Source organism: Gavialis gangeticus, unplaced genomic scaffold (assembly GCF_001723915.1).
Source record: "Gavialis gangeticus isolate Ggan-Ray unplaced genomic scaffold, GavGan_comp1, whole genome shotgun sequence".
In the NCBI taxonomy this organism is placed as follows: Eukaryota; Metazoa; Chordata; order Crocodylia; family Gavialidae; genus Gavialis; species Gavialis gangeticus.
Window position 1 is genome coordinate 132,120,338 of NW_017729024.1, and position 13,905 is coordinate 132,134,242.

The 13,905-nt window shown below is 37.1% G+C and overlaps 1 protein-coding gene across 1 annotated transcript in view; it reads right to left on the bottom strand.

Moving 5' to 3' along the window:
• HOMER1 (homer scaffolding protein 1) overlaps positions 1–13,905 on the bottom strand; it is a 192,469-nt gene that overhangs the window by 114,533 nt on the left and 64,031 nt on the right. The window contains exons 2-3 of the mRNA XM_019517739.1: positions 12,153–12,309; positions 45–176 (exon numbers count right to left, since the gene is read on the bottom strand). Coding sequence (XP_019373284.1) covers positions 45–176; positions 12,153–12,309 — 289 coding nt within the window. The remainder of the gene's footprint in view (positions 1–44; positions 177–12,152; positions 12,310–13,905) is intronic.

The window sequence follows — 13,905 nt, forward strand, 5'->3', positions numbered from 1 at the left end:
TTATGTCACTTTTGTCTATCACTCAGGTTTTATGGCTTACTTACTTTTGAAAGGTGATGTTCAGAGGAAAATCCCAAGCCATAGACAGTATTCGCCCTGCTGTCTGCCCACTGGCCAAACTTCTGGGATGTTTTAGTAAATGTCATGTTGGGGGTGATAGTGCTATTTATTATTGCCTGCAAAGATGTAATAATTATAAGAAAGAAGCGTTAAATTTTAAGTACCATAACATCCATAAATGGGAATGCAAAGATCATGTGTGAATACCTGGTTACAGTAAAGTTTCAGGAGAAATTCTATAGCACAGCCATAAACTGGAAGCCATGATTTAAAGATTAAAACATTTTAATTCTGACTTTAAACGTGTTTTGAATTATAAAAAAAACCTGTCTGAATGCTAGAAGTTATATCAGTTATACACATGTATGCACACGCAAACACGCACATAAATAAATACAGATTATATGGAAAGTAGGTTGTAGCATGATACTAAAAAAATACTGCTAGGATAATGGTCATAATTGTACTAAAAGGAAAGCTCCACAATGTGTGTGTCCAAATAAAATTTTATAGGTTTATGTACTTTTAAGTACTTCAATATCCTTTGCCTATTAAAAAAAAAAAAAGTATGGCTAGCGTTTTTGGAGGTTGTATATGCAAGGATAGAGAAACACATTGTTGCAAGCATTGCAATATGGTACAGGAAGCTTTTTGGTATGTGCAGGATGTATCAGTTACAATATATATAGAAAGCAGCAAATGTACACACATTCCTATTAGATATAGTACACTGAATTGGACATAAGATAACTACCAGGTCAAATTCTAGCTCCCCTGAAATTGGTGGTGGTTTTGCCATGAAGTTTAATGGAGCTACAAGTTCACATATTCTAGCCTCAGAGCTTATTCAGAACACATACTAAAACTTGCAAAACAAAAGCTATTCAGCTGACTTTAAACATATGTGGGAAACAAAGCTTCACATAATGCCAAGCTTTATTTGACTAACAGCTAAATGAACCAAGTTTTATTGTACAATATGTACCAATATGAATGCACCCTCCAATACATTTTCATGTGTTAGAGTATTTCAAATGTGTTCTATAGCACAATAACAGTACATTGTTTATGATAAATAAGCACTTCATCACACCCAAGTGAAAGGCAGAAGAACCTTTACAAGTAACTTATACAAGCAGACAGCAAACAACATCTGTTGTAAATAGAGTAATTTAGAAAAAACAGTAAGTTACCCTGCAGTAATTGTGGTTCAGAATACTACAACTAGTGTGAATCCTATTTGTAGCTAAGCATGTTTCATGGTCATGAGCTTGGAACCACTGAATAGTAGCATGCATTGGAGCCAGACATCCATTGTATACCTCATGCTCCCATACCAAGGTATAAAAGGCCCAGCTGTCTTGAGCCTCAGTTAGCTCCCTTACAATTTGAAGCCAGTATCTACTTATGACTTCTAAAGCAATAGTAAAAAGATGGATCAAGGGATCCACAGTGATAATGGCATCTCTAAGCACCACAGTTACTTTAAGTCAAATAATGTTTTTTCTTCAAGTGAATCCCAATTGTGAATTCCCATTGTGAATCCCAATATAGCAGTGGCATGTAGCACGTCCTTAGTAGAACAGGAGTAATAAACATTAGTAACATCAGCTGAATAGGAGAATGGAATCCTGCTCCCTTGAATCTGGCATCTAAACTAGCAGGTAAATGGAGCAGTGCACTCACTTTTGTCAAGCATTACATGCTGGACTTGAGTTACTTCACAGATCAGATGCTAGTGGGCTTTTTAGCAAGTGCAGGACATGATTGAACAAACATGGGAGCCATTACATGGTAGCCATCATCTATCAATATATGCACAGTGTTGCAAAACATGGATAACTGCCAAACGTACAAACTGAGTCTGACGTCTCTGAGCTTACTGCATTTGTAGACAGTCGAGATAAGCTCACCACTGATCCTCAATATATTTGTGACTAATATCTGGTGAGGAACAGGGTCACAAATGGTTCTCTTTTTGCACCATGGTGATCTGAACTACCAAGCCAGCAACAAGGGGACAGAATTTCCTGCATTAGGTACACTGCTGACAAAACAGCTGCAGAAAAAAAAAGCTTCTGCAATTATTTGTAAACTTAATACGAGGCAAATCAATACCATCATACCTGGATGAGATATTACCCTATTCAATAAATGAATGGAGAGAGAAGTATTTAAGGGTTTAAGATTTATCCTGGTTACAAGTGACATTCATTTATTCAGATGCTTCAAATCGATTCAGAGCTTTTACTTGGTCTCCTGATTTGAATCAGATTCAGAGATTTGGTTCCCAAAAATTGAGCCAAATCTCCTCCGAATCAAATCAGCTACTGAAGCCTTGCACAAACCTAGTATTTATCTGCATACAAACACCCTAGAATAAAATACACACCTTGTAGTAAGTATTTGAGTAGCAGCAGCTAGGAAGCTGAGCCTACACATTGTTCTATCAGGCAAATCAAAGCTGAAGTTAAGCAGCAGAAACTGCTGTTACTGTATTTCCTTCCTTATTATGCACACCACAATTTCTAGAAGTTGTTTGGTTGGTTGGTTGTTTTTTGTTTTGTTTTGTTTTTTGAGGGGGGAAGTATGTTATCTGGGCAGGTATTTTGGTTAGCAGCTATGAACAGTACATGTAATGCTTATGTATGGGACTGGACTGCAGCCCCTAGTGGCCTCAGCATTGCCCTGTAATCCTTCAGGGAATTGGAGAGTTCATTTCTCTCATTGCAAGAAAGCTCCATTGCTTTCAGTTCCTCCAAAACACAAGATCCCTGCAAATCAAGAAGCAAGCTGTACTTGCTATAGCTTATGGCCATATCTGAAACATCTGAGTCACCTACAGTACAATCTTGGTAATAGTTAGGCCCTCTGACAGTCTCCTTAACTACTCTATAGTCCTGTGGAAGCTCACATAGCGAGGAAGTTATCCTCTCCCACATCAAAAAGCATCACGCACCAGTTTGTCTAAACTCTCTCATGTTTCTTGATGAACTGCGAGCAGACAAAGCTCCCAAATTTGTACAGAACAGAAGGATCCGGGAGAGAATGGCAACAAGCAATAGCCGAAATGATATATAGACCTGTACCAATCCCAGTCCTGGTGCCAAAGTAATAAAAGATATTGATCAGGAAAATATGATCTCTCTGTACCAGGATATATTTCAGTATCTGAGATCTTCTTTGGAACTTACAGTTTGTCCCTCAGTCCTCAATGCTGATGTGGATTGAGACATTGTCTCTGAGGTATTGTTTCAAGTCCTTTACGTAAAATGATCTTGTGGAACTTACAACAGCGCAAGTCTACCTCTGAGGTAGAAAACTTCTAGCACAGTCCACCCTAGAGTTGATACTAAAACTACCAGTGCCAAGGCATTTAGTGGCAAATATTCTTCTGCTGGTGCCAGTGCCAAGGATGATGTCTTTTTTATATATCAGTCTCTCTGTTCAAACTCTGACTATACTAACTGCTTATCATCACAAGTTTTTAAAAATTGCTTTAGTAAATTTAATTGGAGTCTTATGCCCCTGGATTTTGAGATACAGGGTGAAGGGTGGCAGATTAAGTTTTTGCTATGAATGTCATTCCTCAAGGCTTAAGAGCTAGCTGATCTACCCAATGATCAGGTATATAAAGCTATCCCACTTCAGGCATGATTTAAATCTTGCAAATCTGGACTTACAATGATGGCAGTAGCAAGGAACTCACAGACAATGAAAATGGAGGGCTATTTTTTTCTTTCTTCCTTTCTTTGTTTGTTTTCAAATGTCCTGTTAAATGGAAGAATTAGAGGAAGATAGTTCTTCAAAAGGTTGATAAGCACTGAAGTAGTTGACATTGTCCACACTCCATCTTGTTGTCACAACTAGTAAAAAGGGAACTGATGGGGGGAGGGGTAACTGCCACTGAACATGGACGCTATTATTCCGAACGTTTTCCAGCTGGAACACATGCTTGATTAGAGTAGGATGTATACTAACACACACTCAAAAAAGAATCCTCAATTAGGTATGAAGCCTAAAATAGAGGCCAAAATTTCCACCTAAATTGTAGTGTTAGTCTGCTGATGTTGTGTAGGATTCAAATACTTTAAAAATGTAAAGATAAGGTTTGTATTTGTGGTGCTTTTTACATAAAGTCAGAAGTATGTATCACTAAAAAAAATATACTGCAGGGTTGGGGTGGGGGCTACAAAATAGCCCCTGGTCCGGGGGGTGGAGAACCCCTACATTCCCCCTGTGGACCCCACTAGCTACCCCTTACCTCCCCAAGACTCCCAATCACACCAAACCCTCCCAGACCCCACCAATGCCACAATGCCCCCCCTGCAGATTTTGCTAGTTCCCCAATCCCCACCCATAGAAGCCATTTGTCCCCCTGAGCCCACCAAACCCTCCTGGACCCCACCAACCCAGAAAAAAAAAATACCGTATATATCTTCAGATGTTTTTGGAAGTGTTGAGTGATGTTGTAGTCATGATGGTCCAGGAAACATGAGGTCATGAAGAAACATGCATTACATTTGAAAACGTGTCTATCTTAACTATGGTGACGGTCCAATGAAAGATATCACCCACAAAAATGTTTGCCTCTTCAGACACGTTTTTTACTAGCGTGGAGATTATGAAAATAGACTTCATAGATTTCAAAGACATTAGGGCTGGAAGGGACCTGCGAAGATCATCGAGTCCAGCCCCAAGATGTTGTATGTCAGGGAAAATTACTGGTTCCCTAAAATAAGATCAATTTTGAAAGCAAGAAAATACAGAAACACCACCTTTTTGGTTTGATGGTGGAATGAATGAGTTCCTGTAAAACCTGAAGTCCCTGCAGCATATGACTGAAGAAAAAAGTTAAAAGACACCTTCCATATTGCTTACAACACCTGTCTGCCGAAAAGCTCTGAGATGAACTTTTAGTACTATCCAAGATGAAGGACAGAAAGGTAACAAAAAAAAAAAAAAAACTTGTTTAAAAGACCAGCTGCTTTTAAACAAGAAATTTAAAAGCAGGTAGTCATGATCAGTCATTCACATTAAAAGGAAGGTAAAGATGAGAGTAGTGTAGTTCAAAGAAGGATACATGAAATTAATAAGAAGGAATGAAAAGTACTTAACAGTGAGCAGCAGACTATTAATACTTAAATAAATTAAACTGAAATGAGATTAAGATGGGTATCACATTAAAATACTTGAACATACTGTAGGAAATAATCCTTCATTGGCAGAAGAATAGATTGGAAGTTTGTTTGTTTTTTGGTTGGTTGTTGTTTTTTTTACATTGTTCTTATTTCCACATTTCAACTGGTTAATTATTAGAATTATTTTTGTTTTTAAAAATATGACACTAATTCAATCATTATAATAAACTTATTCTAAAAAGAATATTTTACTTGACTGATTATTTTGTCTATGTGGATTTGGGCAAAGTAAAATGCCTGAGAACTGTATTGTTTAACTGGTCTGATCTTTAAAACCAGAAGATTAGAAACTCCTAATAAAAACATGGTGTGTCAAATATGAAATATCGTTGTACTTTTGCAGTGACATTTTTCTAGTTCTGAAGACAGTCAGTTTGACAAACAGAAATTTACCTTTGGAAAAAAAGTGCTATTTTCTGTTATCCCTAAACTTAATTTGGAGTAACACAGTAGTTTTCATGTTTTTCTTTTGGAAGTGTTTAACTGGCTTGAGAAAATAAGGCATGTGTCTGAACCACTCTGTTGACTGTTAGCTCACACAGCAACTGCAAAGCACAGGGTTTTAGTCAAATATCATGTCTTAGTTTTAAAATAACAGCAATATCAATTAAGATTTTCAGTACCTTTCAATCTCTTGTTACCCTCCTTGCAGGTAACCTTGTGGGTAGGCTACTGATAAGAGGCAGAAATAGGTCTATAGCCCAACTATTTGCTTGCACTATAAACACAAAAACAAAACATTTACCCCAAAGTCTAGCTGGCTATCCATGACAGCACAACATAGATTCTCACCTATACTGACTGGGGTGACCTGAGGTAGAAGAAAGGTGGCACGAAAATTGGCAGCAAGTCTTCTAAAATTTGCTGAGTTCTCCTAATTTCCCTCCAGCCTATATCCAATATTAATACATGGTCAACTCTAATAAATGATTGCTGACTGGTTGTTTTTCAAATTTCTTTGTTACACTACTGAACTTTTGGAACTGGAGTGAACCAGGTATCTTGTGGAATTGGAAGGTACCGATTAATTGGGATTTATATTCTTGGGAAAGCAAAAGGGAGGGATTCTTATCTCCTTTCCTTCCTCATTGTGGAATGCTGTTCAGCACTGGCCTGTTTCTTCTTTACCTTAGTTTATGGTCTTCTCCGACAAGGCTGTTTTGTTATTACAAATTATCTAAGCATCTTAACAAAAATATCCCTTTTATAGCAACGCAACATCTAGTATATGTGGTCACATCAATCACTACTGCTAATATTTTAAGATAAAAGCTGTAATATAGTGTTTTTGGCTTATTTAATGTATAGTCTTCCCTTATAATGTCTTCTTTCAGGCCTTATACTTTGTTTAACCGCATCTCATTACTGGTTTAGTTAGACATGCGGATGGCTTCCTTTACTTTACAGACCAATCTACCTGTCACATCTGCAAAGGTTCATGCTGTGGTCACTCAAAAATAAGCTTTGGGGCCTTCTGCTTAACCACACTTCTGCATCTTGGTCTATGCCCCTTGAAAATGGCCAAGGCTGGCAAAAAAATGTATATACTTATTAGTTGCTTTTACTAATAAGCATACATTATATAAAATGTTACAATTGTAAATGTACTTCTATTGACAATTTTACTATATAAAATATACAGCTTTTGCTAAAATAAACTACTACTACAGAAAAGTACTAAGCTAAACTTCTGCAGGAAGACAGTAAGCAGCTGTACAGTTAATGGAAACTGAAAGTCTTAGCCACAACGGCTTGAAGTTGCCACACGGCATCACATGGGAATTCAGAGTTAGTTTCAAGCCTAGTTTCACTCACTAAACCTGGGGTATCAAATTTGCCTCTCCCTGCACCAGAACTGGACACAGCAAGCAGTGGCCACAGGGGTTAATACAGCCTGTCACCTCCTGCCACCAACATGCATCCCCCAACAGGGTTCCACAGCCAGAATTTTGGGGGTGGGCTCTGGCCCCAAATTCCCAGCCCTTCAGGGAGCCTTTTGGTCTGGAAAACATAGCTCCACAGGCTCAATCTGACCAATAGGCCATATATGACACCTCTGCTCTAAACCAAAAGGAAGACAAGTCACAAAATAAAGACTACTTGTACAATATATGTTTACTGTAATTAACCAAAACTTGTTATTGTGTACAAAGTTTAGTTGCATTGTGTCAATACTTGGCACCCCCAATACTGACTAGATGCTGTACCAAACATGAAATATGGTCTCTGCCCTACGCAGCTCACAGTCTAAGACTAGCATTATCCAGATTTTAGAGAGGGCTATAGTTAAAAGTTTTAAGTTCTATTTATATACTACATGCATAAAAGGGCTCATATCAGTTATATCTAACCTCTACTCAGGCTAATCTTTATCAATGGCCTCATGAAGGCTCACATCTTGCTTGAAACATTTGAAAAAAAAATACAGTTGCCTAATGGATCATTTTATGGAGGACATGACACATGAACAGAGCAATACAGAGTGGAGGCAGAGAGAACATGCTTTAAAATTCTTCCCAAGGAAATTGGAGAGGCATAGAGCATCAGTAGCAACCTTGGTTTCCAGTATTATCACAGCAGTCTTGCCTAATGATGCTTTCTATTGGTAGTAATGCAGTAATCACAGGTTGGCTTTAAAACATGCTAGAGTAAATTTCTCCAGCTAACAGAATACCATAAGCAGTGCTACCTATTTAAACTGGCAAATTCTTGTTGTTGAGCGCTTTTGTGGCTGACTCTCTTTAAACAATTATGCAAGTAACATCAAACATTATGGAGGAACACTTGAACAGATTGGGTGACTTTTTATCATGTTCTCTACCACTCACAAACAGGGAAGACTTGGACCAGATGAATGACTAGTCCCATTACAAATAGAGATATATTGTTGTTTTCTTGGAAGGGAAAAAGGCCGTCAAAATCACAAAAAATTAGCTTAACAGAAGAAAGAACAGTACAAGTAATATTGCTATGCATTCTGGAAAAGAATGAAATTCATGTCTTTGAACAAAAGGAAAAAACCCTGAGACTGACACCTTGAAAAATAAGCACACACTAATGAAAAAGTCCACTCTCCTGTGTGTCATTCTTTTTGAAACCAAATGAGGGTAATTTTTTTGCCCAGGCTGATTTTCTAGGACTGCCTTCTTTTAAAGTATCTACTAGGCACTACCTTTTGCTGAGTCCTTTGAAAAAGGTCAGTTTCTTCATCAACTCACTTGTCCTTGCTTTTAAAGACGTCAAAGATCCATAGTGATTGCAGTATGCCTCCTTAATTGACAGTCTGCCACTTCTACATGGGTGCAATTTACAGCATTCTCCAAAAGCCATACCTTCCCCACAAGTGAGTTCCTAGTATCCTGAAGGATATATAGCTTAGAAGCTCCTAAAGTGAAATCCTGGTGCCACTGAAAGCAATGGAATCCACGTTAAAATGGTCACTGATATGAATTTGCTTCCAACCTGTTTTTTATTCCATTTCTGGTATCCCACATCTCTAAAATTAAAACAATTAAAACTTACTGCTTTGGAGCAAAGGAAAGCTAAATTGTTTTCTTGATCTCAAATGCAACTATTCATACAGTGTGTGTAGTCTCTACAGCTCAGAAAATGTTTAGGAGCAGGCTAGACGGACAGGGATGATTCTGCCTTGAGTAGGAGGCTGGACTGCATGATCTTGTGAGATTCCTTCTAGCCCTACTTTGCTGTGATCCTGTAAAACTGGCCATGACTGTTTTGACAGTTTTGGATTACTAGTACCCATGTCCATTTGCACATACATGATACTACTTGACAGACTGTTGTCTACTTGAGCAGATGTTCTGAACATCCATGTTCCAAACCAGAAAACTGAAACGCACCAACTTATTTTCATTTTTAAATGAAAATGAATCTCTGATCTCCAGGTGTTTATTTTTGCAGGTGACAAATTCTAGATGCATTGATTACTCACTCTTGCTAAAGCAGTCTGGACTGTTCTTACCTAGTGCTCATCTGGGCAAATCATCCTTCTCTATGAGGTCACACCGTGGGTTTTCTTCCTGTCCATTGTAACAAATTCCAGCCTCATTCTAAACTTCAAAGGTCATCTTAGACTTCTGACACTGATCTCTTTCTGCTATCCTCTCTCTTCCCCACTCCTTCCCCAAACCCCAAATTTTTATTCTTCTTTGGCTTAGTTTCACACATTGGATGTGGTTGCAGCCTTGTGTCCTTTTTAACTTGGCAAGAGCTACATCAAGACTATTTACATTTACAGAACAGCTAATTCCTAAACCTCTTCTCTAAATAGGTTTCAGATTGCATGCCTGCCTGCCTGCCTGCCATATATTTTTCTATGGAAGATGTCCTGCAGACATCGGGTATCTGATGTAATCCTAGAAGGATTCTGCTGCCTCTTTGAACAACTGAGATTTGCAGGATGGCAACACAGACTTCAGTCTATACCTTTACTATCTAATATGCCTTGATATGCGTCTTTAAGATTAGATGCAAACTTGGATACAGTTGTCCACGAACTGACGTTTAAATTAGGACATCCAGCAGAAACAGGAAGGACCAAAAAAATCAGAAGCAAAGTACTAGAAGAAAGAAAAAGGGTAAGAAATTATGCAAGAGCTAAATACATTTTCTATAGCCAATCCATAGTGTATTAAAGACTTCTATATAAATTATAAAATCACTACACTTGCAACAACTTTTTCCTATGGTCTTGAAGTAGCAAGATACATGAAGAGAAGCCAAAAGGTAATGGAAAAAAAAATGAAGGTGCTAAACTTCATTTTTTAAATGCAAAGTATTACTTAAAAGCACCTCTGGGAATATGTTGCATAGCTTCTTCTGCTTCTCTAATTTAACATTTGTATCCAACTAATGGAAGAGAAGCACTACAGACTCACATATCAGCAATGTTACTGACACCCAGCACTATACCAAGTAGCAGAGATATGATCTGTATAGAGACTGGAACCTGGGAATGTTTTATGACATTTGAGTAATTTGTTCAACACTATACAGAACTTATATACAAATCTGTTCGCATGTGCATGCACACACTCTAAATAAAATGGGGACTACCGCCTAATTCCTAGAGATGCTTTTGGGCCATAACCCAAATTTAAGCATAAATATTACTAAAAGGCATCCCAGGATCTTCTGCCATTGCCTTTATTATCCAGGTAAAATTTTAGCATTTGTAGCAGAACTTAAATCACAAGGGGTCATGATCCTGATTTGGTCTTCTCTTCACTACAGTGTGGTACAATGTATTTCTACCAGGATCTCAATGCATACCACATTATTGGCAGAATTCTTGATGAGGAAAAAGGAGATTGGCATTTTGCAGCATTCATTTGAGTTTCCAACTACACAAATACATTATGAAACTTTCATAGACAGATGCAAATACCAGTACCTTCAAACTCTTTCAACCGCTAAGTTCAAACATTACACAAAAATAGCCCAGGTACGTAAAAAAGGGGTAGGGGGAGACTTGCAACGTAAATAAGGATGAGGTAAGAACTTCTAGTACAGCATATGTTTAGTAATTATTTTTGATTTGGTATCTTCCATCTGTAAATCTTGAAGGACTTTGGAAACACTGATGAACAGTACCTCTCAACAGTTCTATGAGGTACAGAAGCATTAGCCCTATTTTACAGATGGCAAGATTGAGATTATAAAATTAAAAAAATCAAATCAAATCACACAGTAAGTCTGTGGCTGAGCCAAGAATAGAACCACATATCATTTCCCTCCCATGTGAATACAAGCTGAGAAGATTAGCAGCACTTATAATGAATAGTAGAGAAAGTCTGCTGAAATTCAGTACTGCATTCTAGTCACCTAGAATGGTGTCAAAAATGCATTTAAAATGTCGAAAGCTTTTATAAAACTATGATTTTCATTCCTTATTTAAAACATCAACCATATTGCTATTCAAGAAATGCAGAGACCTGCACTTAAGTGTTTTCTCTTAAGAAAAATTCAGAGAAACTTCAGAGAATATTGCTACATTAATCTAAGCAGCATATTTGAATATCAGCTATCTTAAAATTTGGTGAGGTCTGCAAAAGTTATGATTCTTCTTTAGATAAGCCTTTTGAAAGATATCTAGCTTTTAATTTAATTTTATTTTGCATGTACAGTACTGATGTTCTATGGATTTAGGAACATTTTGTACACAAATATATTCTAACAGCATATGTGATAAAAAGTAGTCTTATATACCCATTTTACAGATGAACAACACTCAGAAACTTATTCCTATCTTATCTAAAGATAAGATTCCTAACTCCTAGCCCTATATTGTCTACTAAATAGACTTAGATCTTTCATAATAAATACAAAGTGCTAATTTGTAATTAATGCATGTACCACGGTTAGATAAAAATCTTACCATAAAGAACATTACAGAAGAAAATTATTCTTTTTGTACATGAAAATGGAGGCTTTCATGACAAACAGATTATGGACACTGAACAGCTGCCCTTCAATACTGCTAGTTCCTCAACTTTATAGTACATCATCAAAAATAAAACTGATGATAAGAGTATTGTTACTTACATATAGCTTATAGTATATTTTATAGTGAATACAGTTTTTAGACTGCTGAAAGTCTAAATGAGTGAAATGAAACTCTAAATGGGTGAACGCTAGATGAAAATCTAAGTAGTCAATGAGTGATTTTTGCATTTCATTAACAGATTTCTCAAAGTAAAGCCAATGTATTGGAATTATTTTCTAATGAACAAATACAATTTTTTAAAAGGACAAGTTCTCATTTTAAAGCTTCAACCATTCCTTACTGGGTTAGTTTCTGTGTGTAAAATGTGTCAGATAAACAAGAATATAGTCAGCAAGTTAAAATAAATTATCTTAATAAGATCTTACCTTTGAGCCATCCAAGCTGATTATCCTATAGACATTTCTTGTGCTGTCATAGAAATAGGACACAGTAACAGCATGCTTGCTGGTGGGAACCCAGTTCTTCTTAGTGTTTGGGTCAATCTGGAAGACATGAGCTCGGGTGCTGAAGATGGGCTGTTCCCTGAAGGGTAAAAAATAAAAGTGATGTATCTGATTTGGATGCAGTATGGTTGTACACAAGTGATCTGGTGATTCTGCCCATTGGGATGTACACACTTTGTTTTGCATGAATAATTTTCCCCACAAACTTTTAATGTAATTGCATAGAGCAGTTAATGGCATTAATATGCCCAGGCAAGCACAGCACAAGACTTCTAAAACAAACAAACACAATCAGTGACCAGCTGTAGAGTCAGATGAGAGAAAGACATATCTATATTTAGATTCATCACTGATCCATTACCTCCCCAGCCTCCACCCTCCATCTGTCTACCCCCTTAACACTGCCTGTCATTAATATAAGTGCAGTTTTATCTGATTACATTGTGCAGCAGTGTATATATTACTTCAAATCCTCCTTTTCCTTAAACTTTTTAATACTCTGATTACTCAGTCCTGATCCATAATCTGAAACTGAACTGGTCTGCTCAATTTAATTAAGCAACAGCTGATACTCATTAGCGATGGGAACACAGATTGTGAAATAAATGCTTATTCTATGTACCTCCACATTTGAACACTTTCACAAAATCCTGTATGTTATAAAGACACATGCTTTAAAAAAAAATCTAGGTCCTAAATTCTTGGATGAGCAAATTATAGTTGATAAAATCTTTTAATATACTTGAAATGTTAAAACTTTACTTTCCCCATGACATCACAATGTATAATACAGTATAAAAACCTAAAACTACTTAAGCATCATTAAGTCTAACAAAATTAGTGGCCTCTAAGGACGTTTATTCATAGAAGAGCCACTTTCTTTCCAAAATGTTAACTTAAATAATCAAATCATAGAAATAAATACCTTTGTCCCTGAAACATGGAAGATATTGTAATCATCTGTTTTGAAATGAAAGCTTCATAATTTTACAAGGAAGCAAAATTTAACACCTTGAGACCTGGAAGTTAACTCCCCTGCTGCAGCCTTTTGTTTTCAACCAAATTTGCATACCTGCAGAACAATCTTAACACAAGAGAAATTCCTTGCCCAGGAGAACCTTCCATCACCAATCCTCCTGTGAAATATGTAACATCATAACAAGAAAGAAGCATAATTCAACATCCTGCTTGCCACCAGACACCTTTGAGGTAAATAGACTGTACCAACTTATCTGAGCCTAATTTGCATAAAATGAAAAATGAACTTTTCCAGCCAGGAGATATTACTTCCTGTGAAATATGAATTTTCATTTCTACATGGGAGAAACTTTACAATCTTTGCATTCTCCTACGCCTGAGGAAAGGTGCATGTGTGCCTGAAAGCTTGCAAATAAAGAAAAAAAATGTTTTTACAACTGTCTAGTTGGTCTAATAAAAAAAGATGTCACCTCTAGCACACTGACTACCACCTTTACTACAGAGTCAAGTTCATAGATTCTCTGAGCTAGATTATACTCTCCATTTATGGAATCTGAGGAAACATATCCATCTAGCTGAACTTGAAAGGAATGAGTCACTGCTGTCTGTGAACATCTTTACTTCCCCAGATACCTGGTCATCATGGGTGACCTGAAGTTCCCAGACATCTGCTGGGAAGAGCAGTCAGCCAGGTCTG